Raw genomic sequence first — 24,845 nt, 5'->3', positions numbered from 1 at the left:
GATTGGACCTAATGGTCAGGGGTCCCTTTACCTTTACCTTAACAAGAGACTTGGCCGCAGGAAACTAACCCCATGCATCTGTTTAGGGAAGTTTTAAATATTTGATGTTTTATTCTGTTTTTTAATCTGTTGGGTGCCACCCAGAGTGTCTGGGGAAACCCAGCCAGATGGGCGGGGTATAAATAAATTATTATTATTATTATTATTATTATTATTATTATTATTATTTACCAGTTTAGTCTCCCAGCAGTCAAGAAGTCTTTAAAGGGTGAAGAACGAGGGCCCTGACCATCTGATCTAGCTGGGGAAATTATTGTAGTAGAGTTTGGCTTGTTTTATAAATATTTCCTGCCATTGCAGTTTAGTGTAGTACCAGAAGGTTCATTTTTTCTGCATTAGCATTTGGTTGGATCTGACAAAACCTCTAGAACAGTTTATTGTGAAATGTCTGCTCAGATTTCAATGCCTGCATTGGAGGCAGCTCAGAGGGAATTACACTACCAGGGACAGGGGCCTGGCAAGGAGGAAATCTTCCTCTTCCCATGAACTTCTATGGACGAGAGAGTCAGTCATCAGGAACTGGAACTGCTGGAATGGGTCTTCCTGCACAAATTAGATAGATAGATAGATAGATAGATAGATAGATAGATAGATAGATAGATATAACAAAGATCATGGCCACTGGTCCCATCACCTCCTGGCAAATAGAAGGGGAAGAAATGGAGGCAGTGAGAAATTTTACTTTCTTGGGCTCCGTGATCACTGCAGATGGTGACAGCAGCCACAAAATTAAAAGACGCCTGCTTCTTGGGAGAAAAGCAATGACAAACCTAGACAGCATCTTAAAAAGCAGAGACATCACCTTGCCGACAAAGGTCCGTATAGTTAAAGCTATACTGGTTTTCCCAGTAGTGATGTATGGAGGTGAGAGCTGGACCATAAAGAAGGCTGATCACCAAAGAATTGAGGCTTTTGAATTCTGGTGCTGGAGGAGACTCTTGAGAGTCCCATGGACTGCAAGAAGATCAAACCTCTCCATTCTGAAGGAAATCAGCCCTGAGTGCTCACTGGAAGGACAGATCCTGAAGCTGAGACTCCAAGACTTTGGCCACCTCATGAGAAGAGAAGACTCCCTGGAAAAGACCCTGATGTTGGGAAAGATGGAGGGCACAAGGAGAAGGGGACGACAGAGGACGAGATGGTGGGACAGTGTTCTCGAAGCTTCCAGCATGAGTTTGACCAGACTGTGGGAGGCAGTGGAAGACAGGAGTGCCTGGCGTGCTCTGGTCCATGGGGTCACGAAGGGTCGGACACGACTAAACGACTAAACAACAACAAATATATATAAATTAATTGGGAGTCCAGATGACTCTTCTAACTGCCAGCTTACCTTTTTACAAAATAAGGGCGGAAGCGTCATAGACTACTTCGTTGTTTCGGCCTCGCTTTTCAACTTGGCAAAAACAGTTAATGCGCCGGTAAGAACAGAAAATGACCACTCCCTGTTTTCAGCGGCTACTTTAGCCTATTTCCTTGTCAATCCCTGGGTGTGACGAGAGTGAAACGGTCTCTGAACATGAACGATAAGATACACAGGATCCTGGCAGGTGTTCAAAGGATAAGATTGCAACACTATTTCATAAGCGATTTGTCCAATCCGCTGGTGGACTACATGCATATTACTACAGTTACCAGACCTCATCTGATCAATTCAAATGCTGCCAAGGGAATACAGGAGAACGAGAAAGTCTGGTTCTACGGGCAGTGCAGAAAAGCAAACAAGTGCCTGTTAAGGGCTATCAGGACTTTTCAGGGGGTAAACCCTTTGAAATTAACAAGATAAACATGAGTAGAGTCAGAGCAGTATAGAAGAAGTTCCTTAAGTTTCTTAAGTTCCTATAGTGAGAAGACAGTGGCAGTAGCTGATGCTAGTGGTGTCTGAGCAAAGGGAGGATAAATTTTGGGAACTGGTGTCCTGGGCCATGAACAACACAAGATCAACATTAGATGCCACCATAATGACGCAACATTGGGTGGATCACTTTGTAAAACTGCTGGGAGAGCAGGCCAGGCAGCCAGCAGTTGCTGAGATGACCACTGATTGGTGAAATTTACTGTGAGGGCAAGCGGAAACCCCCATGGAAATAAAAACTCTTATCAAAAGTCTCTTATCAAAGCACCAAGTGAAGACATGCTCCTTCTAGAACTTTTTAAGATACATACGGGTCGGTGGCAGCCCATCCTGAGTGGGCTTTTTACCCATATAAATGACACAGCAAAAAGTGCTAAAATCCTAGTCTAGTCTAGTCAAGTCAAGTAGCATGGGATCAATTCCAATCTGTTACCTCCGAGGATGTGGACAGGCTGCTTGGACGAGTGAAACCAACCACCTGTCTCCTTGATCCTTGCCCATCTTGGCTCATAAAAGCAAGCCGGGAAAGGCTAGACAATGGGATCTGCAGAGTGGTGAATGCTTCCCTCTGTGAGGGATCCTTCCCAGACCCACTGAAAGAGGCGGTCATTAAACTGCTTCTTAAAAAACCATTTTTGGACCAGTCTCAAATCTTCCATTCTTGGGCAAGGTGATTGAGCAGGTGGTTGCTGAACAACTCCAAGAACACCTGGAGGATGTGGACCATTTGGATCCCTTCCAGTCGGGATTCGGGCCTCATCATGGGACTGAAACTGCCTTGGTCGCGCTGGTTGATGATCTCTGGTGGGTTAGGGACAAAGGTGAGAGCTGTTTCCTAGTTCTGCTGGATCTCTCAGAGGCCTTTGATACCATCGACCACGACATCCTTCTGGACCGTCTAGAGGGGCCAGGAGCTGGGGGCACTGTTAAACAGTGGTTCTGCTCCTTCCTCCTGGGCCGTGTCCAGAACGTGGTGGAGGGTGTGTGTTGGAAAATTCCATTCCACCTTTAGTTGCAGACATGGAACTGTTGCATGTCACATGTCTGTTTACATACCAGCACAGCTTGCTGGGAACTTCCGTTGTGTGTATAGCTTCCACAAGCCTCACTCCTATTCTGTGTGCACAGTTTGATCTGCTGATATAGTGTGCCCTGGCTTTGAAGCCTGGTTCACTGATTTACGTCGGATTAGAAACCGATGGGTCTTTGCAGTGGGATGGCTGGAAGGAGGCGACCCAGCTGGGGCTAGCCAGCTGGCCTTGCAACCCTCTGCATGCCAACAGGGGGGTGAGTGTTCAGACCCCTGGGCTTTCACTTGTGGGGTGCCTCGGGGTTCCGTCCTCTCCCCCATGCTTTTTAACATCGATACGCAGCCACCGGGAGAGGTCATCTGGGGGTTTGGGCTGGGTATTCATCAGTATGTGGATGATACCCAGCTCTACCTCTCTTTCAAATCAGGACCAGTGAAGGCAGTGAATGTCCTGTGTCTGGAGGTGGTTGGAGGTTGGATGGCGGCTAACAGATTGAGGTTGAATCCTGACAAGACAGAAGAACTGTTTTGTGGGGACAGGGGACAGGCGGATGTGGGGGACTTCCTGGTCCTGAATCGGGTAACTGTGCCCCTGAAGGACCAGGTCTCCAGCCTGGGAGTCATTTTGGACTCACAGCTGTCGATGGAGGCGCAGGTCCAGGGCAGCTGTCTACCAGCTCCATCTAGTATGCAGGCTGAGACCCTCCCTGCCCACGGACTGTCTCGCCAGAGTGGTACATGCTCTGGTTATCTCCCGCTTGGACTACTGCAATGCGCTCTGCGTGGGGCTACCTTTGAAGGTGACTCAGAAACTGCAATGAATCCAGAATGCAGCAGCTAGACTGGTGACTGGGACCGGCCGCCGAAACCATATAACACCGGTCCTGAAAGACCTACATTGGCTCCCAGTACGTTTCCAAGCACAATTCAAAGTGTTGGTGCTGACCTTTAAAGCCCTAAAGGGCCTCAGCCCAGTATACCTGAAGGAGTGTCTCCATCCCCATCGTTCAGCCCAGACACTGAGGTCCAGCGCCGAGGGCCTTCTGGCGGTTCCCTCACTGCGAGAAGTGAGATTACAGGCAACCAGGCAGAGGGCCTTCTCAGTGATGGCGCCCTCCCTGTGGAATGCCCTCCCATCAGCTGTGTAGGAAATAAACAACTATCTGACTTTTTAGAAGACATCTGAAGGCAGTCCTGTTTAGGGAAGTTTGTGATGTTTAATGTTTTATCATGCTTTTAATGTTCTGTTGAGAGCTGCCCAGAGTGGCTGGGGAAACTCAGCCAGATGGGCGGGGTATAATATATTGTTATTTCATCCAGGAGGATGAAAATTGAATATTACCAGACAAGGCATCCCTGTACTGGGATGTTTTTTTATGTTTGACATTTTATTATATTTTCATATGTGCTGAAAGTCGCCCAGAGTAGCTTGGGAAACCCAGCCAGATGGATGGGGTATAAATATTATTATTGTTAATTACTACTACTACTATTGCCTACCCCTGATCCCCAGAATGTATCTAGAAATAATTTTGGTAATCAACCAGTTGTCTTTAGCACAGGTTCCCTTGTCAAAGAGCAAGGATAGTTTACATGGTGCCCTGCAGAAGTTGTGGCACACCAACCCTCACCACCTCTGACCATTGGCCATCTTGGGTGGGGCTGCTGTGAGGTGGACCCCAACCACATCCAGGGGCCCACCACTGAATATTCTTGTGATAGAAAATGAAGAGAAGTAGACAAAACCATTTTGCTCTATGAGATGCTGAAATTTTTATTGAGTATATAAAGGAAGGAGCCAGTGGAAATGACCTGTTGCAGTTGAAAAACATGCAGCCGTAACAGAGATATGAAACATCTTGTTTCTTGGAAAGCTGATATACATCATCATGGATTGAGGCAACAACAAAAAAGCAGAGTTGGTTGCTATTATGTGATGAGCCTCCTTCAGCCAAGCGTTGCTGAAACACATTTTGGTAGCGAATCCTAGCATAGCACCAACGGCTGGGATACAAGACGCCAGGAAACAGGGGAAACCAAAGGAATAAAGTCCAAGCATGAAGCGTTAACAGAAGTGCGGAGACCTCACAAATCCCACTGGCTGAACAGTAGGGCCTCTGGAGTGCTCAGCAATTCTGACTACTGTGTCCATTCATTCAGCTGCGGGTCAGAATCTTGCCTCTTCTTTCCTGGGTCATCAACGTTGCATCTGGACTTAACACGGCCACCTCTTGCCAGGGTAGTAACATGGCCAGCGACCGGGGCCATAATACTGTGGGGGGCAGTACTGTGGATATTGCCAAGTGTAGCCAGGACGCCACTTGGAACCATAGCCGCCGCCATAACCATAGCCATAGCCATAACCCCTAGGGTAGTAGCAGCTACGCTGACGTGGTCGGTAGCAGTACGGATACTGATAGAAGGAGTCCAGGCCTTCCATTTCTGGGTCATAGAAGTCCTCCATCAAGATACCATCGTTCAGCAGAGACATCTTGAAGCTGGTTGGGAAAGATCTGAAACGAGGTTTTTGCGGTATAATTTTGTTATTAACTTTTTCAAACATTTTCACAATCATCTTCGTATCAAGTGGCTACATCATTTCATAAATTGACTTCAACAATGTTTTCACTCAAACCTTTTCTACTGTGTTCTATCTTTATCTATTGAACAAAGTTTATTACAGTTATGAGGTTTATCACCAAGAATGAGGTTTTTGGAAGAGCGGGTATAATATGCAAAATTGGGTTAAAGCAGACGTAGGGAACCTCAGGCCAAGGAGCCAAATGCAGCCACTAAAGGTTCTCTTTCTGCCCTCAGAACTCTTCCTATTATTATTATTATTATTATTATTATTACTATTCCTAGATCAAACACCCCCTTGGCAGCCACGTCTCTTCTCTGCATCTCTCACAAAGCCCTGCTTCACGTCCCAAACCTTTTTTTGGTATGTGTGAAATGTGTCTTTCAACTCTGGTCATGCCTCTTGCATGCCTGGGTAGAGGACAGAGAGGGATTGTGTGAGTAGATACTAGACTACTGCATAAAGGTAATATTTGCACCTGTTGCTTCATCCACCTATTCCTCTCCCCGCCCCCTCTATCCACCCTGAGCTTCCAGCCCCCAGCCTCAATTTTCCCTCTGGTCCCAACCCACCACGGCCATGTGGCTTCCAGGAAGTTACCCAGAATGCAATGCACTATGTGTTAACTACTCTATTCCGAACTTAAAAATGGAAAGCGTAATGCTGGTGGTCATCAAAGGTGGTTTAAAGACCCTTTCAAGGCAAATCTAAAAAAATGTGGTATAAACACTGACAACTGGGAAACACTGGCCTGCGAGCACTTCAGTTGGAGAACAGCCTTTACCAAAAGTGTCATGGGCTTTGAAGACACTCGAACTAAGGACGCAAGGGAGAAACGTGCCAAGAGGAAGGCACGCTTGGCAAACCCTCACCGTGATCAACTCCTGCTGGGAAACCTATGTCCCCACTGTGGAAGGACGTGTGGATCCAGAATTGGCCTCCACATTCCCATGGGACTCATTGTTAAAACCGTGTTTATGGAAGACAATCTTACTCGGCTACGAGGGATTGCCAAAGAAGAAAAAGACACTATGTGTTACTTTCAGAGAAAGGGGTGGGGAGAGTGAAAATGGATATTTAAAAAAATTCTGGTCCTATGTTCCAAAACTACATTTCTGTTATAGCTTTTTGTTTTTAGCATATATATATATATACACACACACACACACACACACACACACACACACACACACCCCTTCTATGTTTTATCTGTGTTCTTTCAATTAAACTCAGCTGTCATTCAGTGCTGGCAGAACTTGAGCTAGATGCACCTGCAGTCTGAATCTAAAGAGGGCAGCTCCATATATTCCCCTAAAGGTAAAGATAAAGGGACCCCTGACCATTAGGTCCAGTCGTGGCCGACTCTGGGGTTGCGGTGCTCATCTCCCTTTATTGGCCGAGGGAGCCGGCGTACAGCTTCCAGGTTATATGGCCAGCAGGACTAAGCCGCTTCTGGCGAACCAGAGCAGCACACAGAAACGCCGTTTACCTTCCCGCCGGAGTGGTACCTATTTATCTACTTGCACTTTGACGTGCTTTCAAACTGCTAGGTTGGCAGGAGGTGGGACTGAGCAACGGAAGCTCACCCCGTTGCAGGGATTCGAACCGCCAACCTTCTGATCAGCAAGTCCTAGGCTCTGTGGTTTAACCCACAACGCCACCCGCGTCCCGTATATTCCCCTAGTGCGCTCCAAATCCACCAGAAGGTCCTCTTTAGGAAATGTTTGGTGCCAAGTTGAGTCCCCAAACATTATCAGTTACGCTAACTGGACAGACTCTTTTCTCCAGAAGATGTCCCCCGGGGACATTCGAAATCAGCGAGAAGCATCGGAACACCAAACCATAGCTCAACTGAAACACTCTTTATGACATTTCTCCAGAATTTTGCCCAGGGAGGAACTCAGAAATTTCCCTCAACATTTCACTTTGGGTAAAAGTTGGGTATGGAGGGGAGAGATCAAATCAGGTTAGTCTGATATTGAAGAACCTGCGGAGAAGAGAAGCATTTGCAGAACCATTTGCCCATTAAAAGGAAAGAAATTACCTGGTTTCCTACTGGATCCGAAGAGATGGTTTGAGAGGATTGGGTGCTTCTGGTGTAACCCATTGGGGGACAACCCTTTTTATACGGTTCGCTGGTGCGCATAGAGGAAATAATTATTGCTCAATTCTGGGAGCCTAAAATTAACAGTCAGCTGTTTAATTGTCAGCTGTTTAATAGGCGCTCTCTAATTATTTTCACTTCCTTGTTTCACAAGATGTTTTTCATCCCACCATCGCTTCACCTGAGGGTGGTAGCATGGGTGTGTGAAGATGCAGAGGCGGGGAGGAATAACTTAGGAAGGCTGACATTCTTTATCCTATTGTGTGCGGGTTTCACTGAACCCAATTAAGCTTACTTCCGAGCAGACATAATCTTAGAATAGTGCTGATAAAGGACTTTTTGCCGGAACCCCCCATCCTGCGCTGCTCTCTGGGAAGAGGCATTTGGTGATCCCAGGAGTGTACGGCCCTAGCTAAACCAATCTGAGTAATTAACTTGGTACTTAGACCCCCTAACTCCCCTCACCCACAGCCAGCATGGCCGAGACTCAAGACCAAGGGGTTCCCAAATGTGTTTGGCCTACTGCCCCCTTTTCTTTCTTTCTTTTTTCTTTTTTTAATATTTTATTCAATATTTTATTTTCAATGCAAAATTACAACAAAAATTACAAACATTGAATCCAAAATAAAACAGTAAAAACAAGAAAAAAACACAAACAAAAACAAAAAACAAAAACACACACCTACAAATAAAACCATATCATCATTCTAATCATTACGTACATATACACATATTGACTTCCTTCCTTTGTTCTAAGACCTCAAAATTTTTGTCGTTGTTGTTGTTTAGTCGTTTAGCTGTGTCCGCCTCTTCGTGACCCCCTGGACCAGAGCACGCCAGGCACTCCTGTCTTCCACTGCCTCCCACAGTTTGGTCAAACTCATGCTGGTAGCTTCGCGAACACTGTCCAACCATCTCGTCCTCTGTCATCCCCTTCTCCTTGTGCTCTCCATCTTTCCCAACATCAGGGTCTTTTCCAGGGAGTCTTCTCTTCTCATGAGGTGGCCAAAGTATTGGAGCCTCAGCTTCAGGATCTGTCCTTCCAGTGAGCACTCAGGTTTGATCTTCTTGCAGTCCATGGGACTCTCAAGAGTCTCCTCCATCACCATATTTCAAAAGCATCAATTCTTCCGCGATCAGCCTTCTTTATGGTCCAGCTCTCACTCAAAATTTTTACTCTTTCTAAATTGTTGTGTCTAATGTAGATTACCTATGTCTTTATACTGTTTGCACCATTTTTCTCTTTCTTTAACCCTGCAAAACTTCATTCGTCACATACCGATACACTTACTCCAGAACAATGTTTTTTAATATACTCTTTAGCACATCTCCATTCTTTTAATAATTTTTGGTGCAATTGTCCCCTTATGAATGCTGTGAGGCCTACTGCCCCCTTTTCAAGGGGGGGGGGGACTCAGTTTCCCCCTGGCTCAGTCCAATCAGTCCCAGGGGTGCAACTGGTGCTTGGGCCCGCCTGCCATCGGCCAAAGAAGCAGGCAAGCTAAGAGCCATTTCCCAGGCCTGGGTGAAGCTTAAAAGGGTTTGTCAAATCCCAGGAAAAACCCCTGCTTCTAGCACAACTGCCGGATCCACAGGAGACGTTGTTGCTGTCCCACAACAGCACCCGACCTGGTGGTAAGTGCAATTGCACAACAGATGAAACCTGTACGAATGGTTTTTCAAAAATCTCTTCTCTTCATTCTTTATGCTTCCCCTGCCCCCCTCCTTTTTTAAATCCAATGCCCTTCCAATTCCACCTGACACTACAGTGGAACCTTGTGTTACAGATGCTTCAGGTTACATACGCTTCAGGTTACAGACTCCGCTAACCCAGAAATAGTATCTCGGGTTAAGAACTTTGCTTCAGTATGAGAACAGAAATCGTGTTACGGTGGCGTGGCAGCAGCAGGAGGCCCCATTAGCTAAAGTGGTGCTTCAGGTTAAGAACAGATTCAGATTAAGAATGGACCTCCAGAACGAATTAAGTTCTTAACCCGAGGTACCACTGTACTACCACCCGATGATAATTCCAGTGCCGGGGATGATCTTGCCCACTTTGGGAAACACTGGTCAAGACTGATGGAAGTTGTAGTCTGGCAATTACAATAAAGCAACAGAACCTATGTCCAGACCCATGATTCTTGGAGCCTTACAGATTTTGCTGGAGTCCATGTTATGTATTGAAGTTCTCACCCTGGGCCAACAGGGGGATACTGTAGATCGTTCAGGTCCACATATGCAATTAAGGGATCAAAAGTGACATTCAGTGATTGAATAGTTACAGAAAATGGTTACTGTTGCGTTCTAGTGGAGCTCTATATAAACAGGCTGGCTGAACCCTTCAGTTCAGTTCTGTTCTGGCCTCTGAATAAACAAGAGCTGTTTGAAGAATCACTGTGTCGTCTGATACGTTCACCCACAACTTAACAGTCCACCTCCCCCTTGGCCGGCATGGGCAATGGCCAAGCATGGAAGCCTGTTCTCTAGCAATGTTGCATGTTTCCCATTCCTGGAGCAATGTCATTGCATAGTAAACTGGCCTCAATCTGTCAAGGGCTTTATATATATCAATAGTAAACCCATCAACTTGGTCTGGTAACAAATCAGTAGCCAGTGGAGATGTCTGAGCACAGGCTTAATGCAATGACAGGCTCCTACTCCTGGTTACAGTTGTGCTACAGTATTTTGTACTCATGGCAGTTTCCCAGCCAACCCCATGGAATCTAACAACATCTGGAGGGCCACAGATCCACCATCCCTTGCAGGTGTCCTTTTGCAGGTGTTAGCATCAAGAAGCATTTCAGGCTCTCAATCTGGATATTTACGGGATTCCTGCAGGGTGGTCTGCACCTCCTTGTGCTACATAAATGTTCTTCAATACTCCTGGAATAGTATCTCTACACTGGCCTCCTTTGACTCCTCCCAGGCCATAGTTTCCAAACCTGCCACTCACCCTTTCCCCTGTTTTAATAGCAAAAGTTTTGAAGGGACACAGTGGACCAGCCCCCTGCTGTAAAAGTTTCCTGACCTCTTGGGCTTGCCAATCAGAAGGTCAGCGGTTTGAATCCCTGCAACAGGATGAGCTCCTGTTGCTCTGTCCCAGCTCCTGCCAACCTAGCAGTTCGAAAGCATGCCAGTGCAAGTAGATAAATAAGTACCGCTGCAGCGGGAAGGTAAACAGTGTTTCCGTGCGCTCTGGTTTCCGTCACAGTGTCCTGTCGTGCCAGAAGCGGTTAAGTCATGCTGGCCACATGACCCAGAAAGCTGTCTGTGGACAAACGCCGGCTCCCTCGGCCTGAAAGCGAGATGAGCACCGCAACCCCATAGTCGCCTTTGACTGGACTTAACCATCCACCGTTTTGTTTTGTTTTTTAAAAAACCTAATAGCAAAAGTTAGCTGTGCTAGCTCTGTCCTGCAAAAGCCAATCTCTGAGCGAAACAAAATCCTGGGAACATTTGTGAATACCCTAATACTGTTCAGAACACAAACCATCCTGAATGTGCAATGGAATGTGCAATGTGCAATGAAAAAGAAGTCCATAGGGGCCCCAGATCACAGGGGGAAAAGACATCCCTTCTCTGTCCAGTCCATTAAGGAAGTAATGCCATTTCTTGGCAAGGAACCCAAATAGACATTCATAACAAGTGTTTCTGTTTTATTATTCTGGCACAGAGACTGGTTTACGACTTTGGGTGAAGCAACTGCTTCTTCACCCACATTTACTGGAAAGAAACAGAGCCGCAAAGGATTCCTTGTAACCACAATTGCAGCAGATTGCAAATAATTGCTGGGATGGTTGAGCTTATCAGGGGTGTTTCTCGCATGAAAGGAGGTGAGTGATGCCCTATGAAGCACACCTGGTTTGGGTCCTTTAATCAAGGCTCAGCTGGGTCACACATACACCTACATTGGAAGCACTTCAAACCTGCAAGCAATGTCTGAAGACGCGGAATCTCTGGAAAATCTCACTCATTACTAGAGTTATTATGTCCCTCCTTATGGTAGTCAGGGCCCTATCCAGTATTTGGAGTGGAACCAATCTTCGCTCATTACTAGAGTTATTATGTCCTTCCTTATGGTAGTCAGGGCCCTATCCAGTATTTGGAGTAGAACCAATCTTCGCTCATTACTAGAGTTATTATGTCCCTCCTTATGGTAGTCAGGGCCCTATGCAGTATTTGGAGTGGAACCAATCTGGCATGGGAAGATCTGGGCGCTAAATCCAGATTGGATGGTGGGGGGGATGCATACACATTTTAATTAGCGTTTATAACATTCTCTCTTTCTTCCCATGCTCCAACTGCATTGGGGAGTCCTACGTCTAGACTGGAGAAGACTGAGAGGTTGCATGAAACCCATCTTCAAATATCTTAAGGGCTGTCACCAGGAAGATGGAGCAACCTTGTTTTCTACTGGGTAGGACCCAAACTAATGGATTCAAATTATGTTGTTGTTTAGTCGTGTCCGACTCTTCGTGACCCCATGGACCAGAGCACGCCAGGCACTCCTGTCTTCCACTGCCTCCCGCAGTTTGGTCAAACTTCTGCTGGTAGCTTTGAGAACACTGTCCAACCATCTCGTCCTCTGTCGTCCCCTTCTCCTTGTGCCCTCCAGCTTTCCCAACATCAGGGTCTTTTCCAGGGAGTCTTCTCTTCTCATGAGGTGGCCAAAGTACTGGAGCCTCAGCTTCAGGATCTGTCCTTCCAGTGAGCACTCAGGTTTGATCTTCTTGCAGTCATGGGACTCTCAAGAGTCTCCTCCAGCACCATAATTCAAAAGCATCAATTCTTCGGTGATCAGCCTTCTTTGTGGTCCAGCTCTCACTCCCATACATCACTACTGGGAAGAATAGGCATATCAGTTCAATATCAGAGAGAACTTTCTGGGAGGCAAGAGCCATTTGACAATGGAATGGACAACCTCAGAAGGTGGCAGGCTCTCCTTCATTAGAGGTTTTTTAACAGAGGTTGAATGGGCATCTGCCAGGAGTTCTTTATATGTTATTCCTGCATTGGAGGGGTTTGGGCTAGCCGCTAGACGAGCCTTGGGGTCCCTTCCAATTCTACAATTCAATTATTCTATGATAATCAGGGTTTAAATTAGACATATGGTCAGGGTGTGATTGGCAGCAGTGCCCAGCAGGAAGTGGTGAGGTGGTTTAGGTGACTTTCCAATGCCACACATCACCACTGCTTACCAATCGGGCAGTGGTGAGGCAGAAGGAAGTTAGGCACATTGAAAGCTCGGCAGCAGGAGCACCAAATTGTAGCCAGGTATGCAATGCCACAGACACGGGTGGCGCTGTGGGTTAAACCACAGAGCCTAGGACTTGCCGATCAGAAGGTCTGTGGTTCAAATCCCCACGACAGGGTGAGCTCCCATTGCTCGGTCCCTGCTCCTGCCCACCTAGCAATTCGAAAGCATGTCAAAGTGCAAGTAGATAAATAGGTACCACTCTGGCAGGAAGATAAACGGCGTTTCCATGCGCTGCTCTGGTTCACCAGAAGCGGCTTAGTCATGCTGGCCACATAACCTGGAAGTTGTACGCCGGCTCCCTCGGCCAATAAAGCGAGATGAGCGCCACAACCCCAGAGTCGGCCACGACTGGACCTAATGGTCAGGGGTCCCTTTACCTTTTTATGCAATGCCACCCCACCAGTGGCTATGGAAAAGGAAATGATTTTGGGAAATGATATATAATGAATTGAAGAAAATGTTCAAAATGACATTTGCAAAAAAAAACAGAAGCATTTTTGTTAGGGATTGTAGGACAAGACCTGCCAAAGAAAACAAAGAATTTATCTACGTATGCAACAACAGCTGCAAGAGTCTTGACTGCACAAGGATGGAAGAATGAGGAAACCCCGACAAAAGAACAGTGGCCAGAGAAATGGATGAACTATGCAGAGTTGGCTAAATTGCATACAAATTCCGAGATAAGGACAACTGTGATTTCAAAGAAGAATGGGAATTTTTTACAAATTATTTTTAAAAAACAACAAAGTGAATTGGACTCCTTGGCAGGTTTTGAATAAACATACACAAATTTATTGATTGTTAAGATAGTAGAAAGATGATATAAGAATTTAGACAATTTTACAGTATGCAGAGAATAATATGTGCTGAGAAATCAGAGAGAGGAGCTGAGGGAAGTCTCTGGGGGAGGGGAGAGGGGTTTGGGGTGGGGGGGGGAATAATGGTTATGATATGTTTTGATAAGTTGTTATATTGAAATTGCTAATAAAAATATTTTTATTAAAAAAAGGAAAAGGAGGAGATGCACAAAGACAGCTCATTCATCTCCTCCACCAGCTTCATTAACGTGTGACCCCCATAACGATCCCTGTAAACGAGCCAGCTGACCAGCAGTAACAAGACTCCCGTCAGTTCAAGATAGTTTTATTTACAGAAGCAAACACCCGGAGCTTTGCACTCCCTCTCAGCAACGATAGATGCTCTAGTCTGAATCAGAACCCTGCCTCCAACAAGAGCGGCCCCAGAACCTCACTGTCAGGAGTGCGTGCAGGAGCCAGGCCCTGTGACCAATAGGACTTTACAGGACTGGGGCATATCCTACGTTTGTTCTGGAGAGGCAAGGCACGGCCACACAGGCTGGGCCGCTTGGTAACTCGCTGCACCTGGTGGCAAAAGCCGGGAAGGGATATAAGGTCAGCATTTCCCTTCAGCTCTTTGGCACAGCAATACGTTCCCTGCCTTGCTGCATTTGGCTCCTGGACTCCTTGTTTCTTGATCCTCGGACCTCTCGCTTCTTGATCCTTGGACACTTGACTTTGTGACTCCTTGCTTCCTGACCCTCGGACCCTTGGCTTCTTGACTCCCAACTCTCTGACCCTCAGACTCTTGGCTTCTTGACTCCCGGCTCTTTGACCCTTGGACCCTTGGCTTCTTGACTCCCAGCTCTCTGACCCTCGGATTCTTGGCCTCCTGGCTTCTGGACTCCCGTTCCTGCTCCCACCCCACCATCTTGCCCCCGGTCCTGGCGTCCCCAGCCGGGACTTCGATCACCCGTGAACCAGTGACACTCGCCTTTCTACCCCTCCTCTTCTCTGAGCCTTTCCCAGCACCGGGTGCAAGGACTGAGAGTCTGGATTGGCCCTTCCCCACTGTCAGTGGACAGAGTTTCCGAGCCTATCTTATCTGTTTGCAGCCCAGCTTCACCTTGGCTGCCTTCCAACTCTCTCTTTTCATCCAAGCTAGCAGTGTCTGGCCGGGAAAGGAGGAGTGGCAGGCTATCAGCTCTGAAACTGAACACCCCTGAAATTTCAGACCCCACCCTGCAAAAAAAAACAAAAAAAAACCTGATGCCAAAGTTCAGCGCTAGTTTTGTGCTGTTTTGCGCCACAAGCCCCACGTTTTGTGCCACCCCCCCCGAGCTAGGTAATTGTCACTTGAACCGGGGTCACAAGCAGATGAGAGAGCAGCGCTTGAGTGGGGAGGAAGGGAAAGCCCTCTGCACATGCCCAGGGGCACTTTTCACAAAGTTCTTAATGATGGTGATCAGCTGGAATCTTGAAGCTTCTGATCGGCAAGTCCTAGGCTCTGTGGTTTAACCCACAGCGTCACCTGCGTCCCCTTAATGGTGGTGATCAGCTGGAATTTTGAACCTTTACATCAGCCCTGGAAAGTGAAAGGAAGTTTTGAAAGTGGAGCCAGAGAAAGAAGGCAGGAGCCTGGTCAGCTTAAGGCAGGGATGGGAAACTTTGTTCAACTTGAGGACCACATGCACCCGGTGGTGGGTGAGAAGAGAGGCAAAACAGGCTGGAGAATGAATGTGAATTTGGCCTTTGCAAACGAGGGAGTTTCTCTACACACAAAGCAGGTCTGGGAATGGGTGTGACATGAAGAGAGGCTCATGGGGTCTGAGAGAAATGCATTTTTCTCCATGTCTGGTGAAGACAGAGGGCAGGAACTCCAAGAGACTTGAAGGGAGATACCTCTCATTTTGGCACTAGAGCTGGACTGTTGGGGTCTCTCCCGGTGCTTACAGTTCTATTATTCTGTGCATCGGCAGACTCTGCTAAGAAGGAGCTAAGACCAGCTGGGGGTCGGAAAAAAGGGGATGGCTGCCAGCTGGTAACCACACCTCTTCTCTCCATAAACGCCCCCACCTTCCTCTTTTCGGCACACAGAGAAAATGAGCTTCTCAATTTTTCTCCTCCTAAAAATGCTCAACCTCTCATCACTTCACACAGCTTTCAGACCCATCCTCTGAATGGATTTACGATGAACGACCAATGTCTGTGTGTCTTGAAGAGGAGTCCTCCACGCAGCAGGCAAAAGGGGGCTGCGAATGGCTGCAAACGAAGCCTGGAGCTCTTTCTTCTGACTCTGTCTTTGCTTTCTTCTTCCTCTGGTAAGTCCTCCAAAGGCTTGATAAGGTGATATGCGCGTGTTTTTGCAGGAAAAGACGTTTGTGTCGAAGGGCTCTCTGTCTGTTGAAGCGGCCTCACAATCCCTTCATGGCTCTGTTATTTGGTAACATCTAAAATAAGCTACATTACGCGCAGAGCGCAAACAACAGAGGGGATGCAGCCAGGAGACTCCCTGTGCTGTAATGGATGGATGCAGAGGCCGCCGACTATAAAATCGTTTGAAACAGTACTGCTTCCTTTTCAAGCGAGAGCATTTTAGGGTTGGAACAGAGTGAGATGCCTCAGTTTTCTTCCTCTCAAAATGGAGGGATTCTTCTTTGCCGGAAACTTCATTTCAGTTTTAGCTGAGGAAAGCTGGATCCTTCAAAGACTCAGTCCTGGAATATCTGGCTGCTTTGTGTTCAGAAAGGCAGTTTGCAATGATGTGTCTGCAGTCTGACAAAGCACCTTTCAGAATTGAATAATGATATCCAATGCACTCTGATTGGGTCTCCTTTTGGGCTTGAATTAAAAGCTGCAGTTAGTGTATAATTGCTGGTATGAGTAAGACCCTGTCCACATTTAACACCTCTCCTCAGAGATCTGCATTGGCTGGTGTTATGTTATAGGGCTAAATTTAAGACATTACTACTGGTACATAAAGCCCTCAGTAGCTTGAGACCAGTTTATTTCAAGGATCACCTTAATCCGTATAAGCTCTTGAATTGGTACTACTTACAAGTGCCACATAATATTCATTTCAAACCTGCAAGAAATCAATCTTTTAATTTAACAGAACCTAGACTTTGAAACTCCCTGCCTCTTGGCACCAGGCAGATTAATGCACTCTTTTTGGCACCTGTTAAAACCTCTCCGTCCAGGCAACCCTTCCCAGAATTTGGCACGTGCTTTAATCGGGGCTCCCAGGATTCAGAAACCATTTCATTTTTTTTATTGGTGCTTGTCCACAGAAACTTACAAAGAGAATAACTTAAAAGCTTGAGTAAAGGTCAATTCCTGAAATTAATAGGCAAGCAGAAATCAAAAAGCTTTAAATCGGTGATTCTGAGAGACTTTTCCAACCATTGTCCCTTTCTTTGACTTTGTTTCTCCCTTTTCCTTCCTTCTTTTCCATCTCCCTGAACTTTTTAAGGTACTGCAAGTATCAGAGTACAGAATCCCCACAAGGAGAAGTTGAACGGGATCCTGGGAGGCTGTGTGTTGCTCCCTGTAAGTATCCCCCCTGCGAAAAAACTGAGGACGATTGAGTGGGGTTTCCAGTGGAAAAATGGTTCAGGAATTCAGCTGGCTGAATTGAGGGATGGAAAACTGGAGAGGCTCGATCCAGGGGACAGGTTTGGGCCAAGATTGGAGATGGCCAATGATACCACCATGAAGATCAAAGACTTGGAAATGGATGACAGTGGCATATATTCCATTAGAGTGAGGTTTATTTCGACACAGTATGAAGATTACACCTTCCACCTCTCTGTGTATGGTAAGCAATTCTTTATTCATCTGTGTACATTTATTGTGGAATAGAGCCTGGAAAAAGAGCCAAGCTTTTTCTCCTTCAGCAGTGATGTTGCTGGGCAGTGGCTGACACCCACGGTGGGCACAGATAATAGTAATAATAATAATAATAATAATAATAATAATAATAATAATAATTTATTATTTATACCATGCCCATCTGGCTGGGTTTCCCCAGCCACTCTGAGGGGCTCCAAACAGAATATTAAAACCACGATGCAAGATCAAACATTAAATCTTCCCTGAACAGGGCTGCCTTCAGATGTTTTCTAAATGTCAGGTATTTATCTTTTTGACATCTGATGGGAGGGCGTTCCACAGGGCAGGCGCCACTACCGAGAAGGCCCTCTGCCTGGTTCCCTGTAGCTTTGCTTCTCACAATGAGGGAACCGCCAGAAGGCCCTCGGAGCTGGACCTCAGTGTCCGGGCTGAATGATGGGGGTGGAGACGCTCCTTCAGGTATACTGGGCCAAGGTCATTTAGGCCTTTAAAGGTCAGCACCAACATTTTGAATTGTGCTGGGAAACGTATGAGCCTTTCATATGTTATTCCACAGAACCAGTCCCAGAACCAAAAATCCTCTCCCAAGTTGTCTCCAAGAGCCCAGATGGCTGCAATGTGACCCTGCAGTGTCAGGTGCCTGGAAAGGGGGAATTCAACATCTCCTGGAAAGGAGGAGATGCCTTCAGGGACTTAGAAGATGGTTCAAAGTCATATCACCTCTCTGGCAATGGCAAAAATCTCCACTTGTTCTGGAAGCTCAGCTCCTCAGAGCCCAACATCACCTGCCTGGTCACCAATCCAGCAGATCAGAAAAGCATCTCCTCCAACTTGCTGCACATCTGCCAAACTGAAGGTGAGCAACTCTCTATTTTATTTAGAAAACTGCAGAAACCACTTAATTAAAAAATCATTGATTTAATCTTTAAAAGTGCATAAAACACAGTGAAAGCTGAACAGTTATTTGTCCTCCTCCCCTTCCTCATTATGCATTAGCTGGGTAGTTGATTGGGGTGCTGAACACCCAACACTTCCCTTCCATTTTAATTTCAAAATGAGCCTTATCATGGGGTCAGTGAATTGGAAAGATTTTAAATTTTTCAAATGGAAATCTAGACAGATTCATGAACCGTTGCAAACTTAGGAATCGGTCCTCATAACCAGCTTGCAAAATTCAAACAGAATTCTAACAAATCAGTAAGCCTATAATTGGATTCAAGAAGGCCACAGAGAACTGAGAAGGAGGTGGAAGGTGAGGTCAGTTGGGGACATATACACAATTCTTGCAGAAAGCCAACAGGTGAAGTTCCGGGTGTTGTCTTATCTGTTTCTTCTCTCTCTCTCTCTTTATTGAACAATGCTAGTGGTTTACAAAGGAATCTAGAATATTCATCAAAACATAACTTTTAAAAGCAACCCTCAAAAGCAAGTTAAATTTTTTATCTGAAAATTGCAGCTTTCACAAGCTTCAAAAGCTATAACAGACGCTGTAAAACACAGGCCTCTTTGCCTGTGCCATCATTTATGTGGCTCTTTTCATCCTGATAACAGCATTATATTTAAAAGCATATTTATAAAAGTTGTTATCTGAAAGTCTTCCTAGATATCTATATATATATATATTACACCCAGAGATAGTGTATCCCAACAAGCCTGCTGTGGGATAGATTTTTTCACAAAGTCCAAAACATTCAACCTCTTTTCTACTTCACAGACCCAGCTGTGTTTTTGTCTAACCAATATTTGAGCTTGCATTCTCAGAGCAGCAAGAAGGCCAGTCATTGGCAGCCATCAAGCCAACATCTGGCATGAGAAAACATCTGGGGATTATGACATGTGGGTTTTCTTTCCATGGAAAACAGCAGCTTTGGCAATGAATGGAGTTCTCTAACAATGAAAGGATTTCACAGCCATTCAAGCACTCTCAGCATAGCTTATAAACCACATAATAATGGTAATAATAATGATTAACCTCTAAGTACATAAAAATCGGGACACGGGAGGCACTGTGGGTTAAACCACAGAGCCTAGGGCTTGCTGATCAGAAGGTCGGTGGTTCGAATCCCCGTGACGGAGTGAGCTCCCATTGTTTGGTCCCTGCTCCTGTCCACCTAGCAGTTTGAAAGCACGTCAAAGTGCAAGTAGATCAATAGGTACTGCTCTGGCAGGAAGGTAAACGGCATTTCCGTGCGCTGCTCTGGTTCGCCAGAAGCAGCTTAGTCATGCTAGCCACATGACCCGGAAGCTGTACGCCGGCTCCCTCAGCCAATAAAGCGAGATGAGCGCCGCAACCCCAGAATCGGTCACGACTGGACCTAATGGTCAGGGGTTCCTTTACCTTACCTACATATAATAATGAGAAAACAGCAAGGAAAGAAATAGGAACCAGGTGAAGTGATCAGTAATGGGAGATGGATTACTGTAGATAACCACTGGGTGAATCTGGGAGGGTTTTCTTAACCATTTACCCTTTGGTGAATTTTTCAACTAAAACTCCAACAAACACCTTTTTTTTCTTTTTACACCACAATATTCATTTTATTCCTCTATATCTGTTTTTAAAACTGCAAGTTTTTACAGTAATCCTGATAATGTCTTAATCTGTTTGCAATTTGTTCAATAAACCATTTCTGTTCCTTAATAAAAAGTTTGTTTCCTAATTCGTCCATTAAGTTTCTCCATTTCTGCTCATTCCATTGTTTTCTGTGACCATTCTTCTCTCGTCGGAACATCTTCTTCTTTCCATTTTTGGGCAAAGATCTTTATTGCGACTGTAGTCGTATACATAATAAGTTTCTGTATTGCTGAGGTAGCTCTGATCCCATCAGATAAGTGGAGGCTTTCAAGAAGCTGGTTGCGCACAGCTCTAGCCGAGACCCTTGTCCATGCAACATGTGTGCTCTGCCAATGAGCGTTGCGCAACATTTTAGTGGTCTTCCAATATCTTGCACCTTTTTTGAAAAAAAACAAAAAGAAAATTATTCTTTATCCAGTCTTTACAGGTGACCGTCAACTCATACAGCATTGGAGGTGGGGTTTTCTCATCATTTTGCTCCTCTTCTTGGCTGTATTTGGGATTATGACCAGGAAGACATGAAGGAAGATGCCACCCTAAGGAGGTAGGAAGCTTTTTGTAAGAGCAGAAGGAAAGTCTTGAGGGAACCGACCAAAGCATCCGTTCCTCCAAAGCTGAGAATGAAGCTATCTCAGTACTGAAACCCTGGTCCTTCCCTGGGTGTCTGCACTTGCAGTATGTCCCCCCAAAATAAGAATTTGTTTCCCCAATTCGTTGAATCACGGGATGGGAATCTACTGGCTCTTTCAGTCTTCTGTACCTTATTTCTTTCTGTCGGGAAGGTTCTTCTGAATAGAGAGCAGGAGGTTTCCACGCTAGCTTGGCCAAAAAGCAGGGGATGAGCCTGAGCACACTTACTCGAGCACTGAAGCCCTGTCTTGGCAATTTGTCTAAGCTATTCCTCTCTGAATCTTTTATCATACTTATTTTACTAAGCACTCCATTTTCTTGATTCAAAAGTTCCATAAACCTTTGTTTAAATTAGAAACTTTGCAGTTGATGCTATCAGGGAAACTCTGAACTGTGGTCAGAAATGGTCCGGAAGTTGGTGCAATTGCTTAAGAAGCTGTTCTATTTTGCACCCGACCGTAATTTCTGAAACAGTCCTCCGAGACAGCTCTGTGTTGCGTGCCCTGCTGAATTATTTTCCACTACATTCAGAAAGATTTGACTCTCAAGTGATTTCCCATATCTTCGGTTACTTTTCAAGACAATGCGGTGCTCAGATCAGCTGTTAGCTTTAGAAATTTAAAGAAAAACCTGTCTCACAAGATCTTGTTATTTACATGTGGGGAATTGGATCATGGAGAACAATGAAATTAGAAATAAAATGTGCAAGATCAAACGCTTGTGTTGTTTTGGTCACAAAGCAGTCCTTCCTCCCTCTCTCTCTGCCGTGTTTCATCTCTGATATCTTCCAGAAAAAACAAATTGTGCTTTTATTGAAGCAGCTTTTGTCATGATTTTCATTTTTTACATTGTGAGGATCCTACCATTTTAAGGGTCAGTGCAGATCTGCTGACTAGAATTTTAGAAGGGGCCCCCTTTTGCCTTTTGAAATATAACAAGATTACCTGAGATTGAATCAAAATCTTCATTAATTTAATTCCATTCATTTAAATTTGGATGGCTAAATATCTGCAAAATGGCAAGAACCAGGAGCCGATTGATAAACCTGTTGCACAGTGGAAACACATTTGTAGGACAAACAACTCACCATAGCAAGGAGTATGTCTGTTAACTGTTGGTTTGTTCCTAATGTTTTGTTTGTTCCTATGCTGGGAAGATTTTTACAGGGGGTTTTCAGACTGGGTTTTCTCTGCATCTGATGGCCAATGAGTCTTTTAGAAATGTGCTGCAATTTTGTGTCAAAGTTTAGTCCTATAGTGGTGGGAGAAGCACTTGATGGTGTTCAGAATATCTAACTCCAAACATTTTATTTCAATAATGCTAGAGCTCTAACATCCTGAAAATTGTTATAAAATAGGCAGTAACAATTATTTAAGGCACATACCAGCAGATACTATTTAGGTAAAGATAAGGTAAAGGGTGGGATGCGGGTGGTGCTGTGGGTTAAACCTCAGAGCCTAGGACTTGCCGATCAGAAGGTTGGCGGTTCAAATCCCCGTGATGGGGTGAGCTCCCGTTGCTCGGTCCCTGCTCCTGCCAACCTAGCAGTTCGAAAGCATATCAAACAGCGTTTCCGTGCGCTGCTCTGGTTCGCCAGAAATTGCTTAGTCCTGCTGGCCACATGACCCGGAAGCTGTAGGCTGGTTCCCTCGGCCAGTAAAGCGAGATGAGCGCCGCAACCCCAGAGTCAGTCACGACTGGACCTAATCGTCAGGGGTCCCTTTACCTTAAGGTAAAGGGTAAAGGACCCCTGGATGGTTAAGTCCAGTCAGAGGCGACTATGGGTTTGCGGAGCTCATCTCGCTTTCAGGCCGAAGGAGACGGCATTTATCCACGGACAGTTTACCGGGTCATGTGGCCAGCATCACTAAACCACTACTGGTACAACAGAACACCGTGATGGGAACCAGAGCGCACATAAATGCCGTTTAGCTTCCCACCAGAGCGGTACCTGTTTATCTACTTGGACTTTGACATGCTTTCAAACTGCTAGGTTGGCAGGAGCTGGGACCGAGCAACGGGAGCTCACCCCGTCGTGGGGATTAAAACCGCCAAACTTCCAAGTGGCAAGCTCAAAAGGCTCAGTGGTTTAGACCACAGCATCACTATTTATCAGCTGACAAAATACTCTTTTTAAAATAATGTTTTCTATTTGTTTTCAATTACAATCCAATAATGGCCTCATTATAACCAATTTATAATACTATTATTAATACCAATCATTCAAATACCGAATTATATAATTTAGATAAGGTGGTCCCCCGCATGCTAGAATTGATGGCATGATTATTTGCTTTATTTCTGTGTTCCAAACTCTTATTAATTAATTAAATGTGTTTTATGTGCAATATACAATGTGACACTAGATGGCTTTATGTAAAATTCAATGTATTTTTTTAAAACTGCATTTTTTTATTTTTTTTAAAAAAACATTTTCAGAACGTGTAGATTCCGCCTAGGTGTCTAGGTTGGCATCTGTCTGCCTCGAGAGAAAATGGCGTGTTCCTCTGGGGATGAAGCCAAACCACAGTGTTTGCAGCACCAAAGTGACCTTCCTGTGGGGCAAGACTGACCCCCTCTCGGCCTGGCTGATGTGGTCCAAAGGAAAGCAGAGCAAGACATTTGGCACTAGCTTGGCTGCAGAAGTTGCCAGAAGGAGGCATATAAGGCGCCATCCAACCGTCTTAGGGACTCCACTCTGGATTTGTCTAGACTTTATTCCTTGCTTTATTCTGGTCCCGAATATATCCTGGCGTAAAATAAATGATATATCAGTCTCTTCCATGTCTGAACTCCCAAGGGAAACATGACCACTCAGCAGAGATCAGGGGATGGCTCCATCCTGTTCAGTATTGCACACCCTGGCAATGGAGGCAGGGGTAAATTGCTGAAATGTAAAATTTGCAGCATGTTATGCTTTGAAAGAAAAATTTGTGGAAATGATTTATAGATGGTATCTGACACTGAATAAGCTAGCGGAAATGTACAAATCAGTCAGGTATATGCTGGAAATCTACAGAACCAGAAGGTACTTTTTACCATATGTGGTGGACATGTAAAGTGGCAAAGGGTTTTTCGGAGATGACTTATTATAGTGAGGTAAAAAAAATAATACTTAAAGTGACACTCCGCCACCCCCCCCCCACAGTCCGCAACCCGAAAACACGTAACCCGAAGCGTCCGTAACATGAAGTATGAGTGTAGTATGGAAAAACTTAAGGTGCAGGATTGTTGTAAGCCAGAAAATAGCTTACCGTATTTTTCGCTCCATAAGATGCACCTGACCATAAGACGCACCTAGTTTTTAGAGGGGGAAAGCAAGAAAAAAAATATATTCTGCACAGAGCATGTAAGCGGGTCTCGCTTTTCTTGCTTTAAACCCTTCCGTCCCTCCTCCCGCTTTGCTGAGAAGCCAGCAGAGCAAACTGCACAGCTCTCGCTGAAGCCATCAAAATTAGAGCGATAGTTGCACAGCGCCTCTTCTGCTGGCTTCCCAGCAAAGCAGGATGAGGGACGAAAGGGAGCCCTTACAAGGGAGCGCTGAGCAGAGCCTGGCAACGGCTCTTGCTGGCTTTTCCGGGAGGTGTGGGAAGGGACAGAGGGCAGCCCTTCTCCCTCCTCGGGGAAAAGCCCCCAACAGCCACACACATGCTCCATGTGGCTCTTTAAAGGGAGCGCTGAGCAGAGCCTCCCACCTGCATTCGCTCCATAAGACGCACACACATTTCCCCTTACTTTTTAGGAGGGGAAAAGTGCGTCTTATGGAGTGAAATACAGTATCTCCTGGGTTTACGCCAATAAAACTCAGAAATGAGAGGAGATAGGAGTCCAATGTTGTTTATTGCAAAACAATAGGTTACAGTCGGATCGTTCCCCAAAACTGCAATGCCGCCCAGTGGTCCAAGCAGTGGTATTTATAAAATTTCAAACAAAGCATTTCAGTTTCCACCAATCATACACATCATTACCTCATTTCATGTTTAATACACATGTGCAGTAAGCACTGGCAATTTCTGCTGATTAAGTTCTGGTTCCCACCAGGTTCTGATACACATTATTTTGCAGAGGAGGGGTTTTTCCTTCTGTGCCAGCATTGCATTTCAGATC

The 24,845-nt window shown here is 45.5% G+C and overlaps 1 protein-coding gene and 1 long non-coding RNA gene across 5 annotated transcripts; one reads left to right on the top strand and one right to left on the bottom strand.

Moving 5' to 3' along the window:
• Window positions 1–4,690: 4,690 nt before the first annotated feature.
• LOC308465116 lies at window positions 4,691–7,701 on the bottom strand. The gene is made up of 2 exons (XR_013980246.1): window positions 7,568–7,701; window positions 4,691–5,455 (listed from the first exon to the last, which is right to left on the bottom strand). It is a non-coding gene; the product is annotated as an uncharacterized lncRNA (long non-coding RNA).
• Window positions 7,702–15,750: 8,049 nt separating this feature from the next.
• Window positions 15,751–23,517, top strand: LOC308465034 (SLAM family member 6-like). 4 transcript variants are annotated; one of them, XM_080984841.1, is made up of 5 exons: window positions 15,751–16,002; window positions 17,154–17,498; window positions 18,090–18,389; window positions 20,527–20,652; window positions 23,187–23,517. In XM_080984841.1, exons 1-4 carry the CDS (start codon window positions 15,873–15,875, stop codon window positions 20,628–20,630), a joined length of 879 nt encoding a protein of 292 aa, XP_080840967.1. In that variant the 5' UTR covers window positions 15,751–15,872; the 3' UTR covers window positions 20,631–20,652; window positions 23,187–23,517. The 4 variants fall into 4 exon arrangements, with proteins under 4 accessions (XP_080840967.1, XP_080840966.1, XP_080840969.1 ...); XM_080984840.1 differs by having other exon boundaries at window positions 15,752–16,002; window positions 23,178–23,517; XM_080984843.1 differs by lacking the exon at window positions 20,527–20,652 and having other exon boundaries at window positions 15,754–16,002.
• Window positions 23,518–24,845: the final 1,328 nt, after the last annotated feature.

The sequence above is a fragment of the Podarcis pityusensis genome (assembly GCF_964106645.2).
Source record: "Podarcis pityusensis genome assembly, chromosome: 16".
NCBI classification, from domain to species: Eukaryota; Metazoa; Chordata; class Lepidosauria; order Squamata; family Lacertidae; genus Podarcis; species Podarcis pityusensis.
Note: the sequence above shows the minus strand (reverse complement) of the source record. Positions and strands in the feature narration are given on the sequence as shown.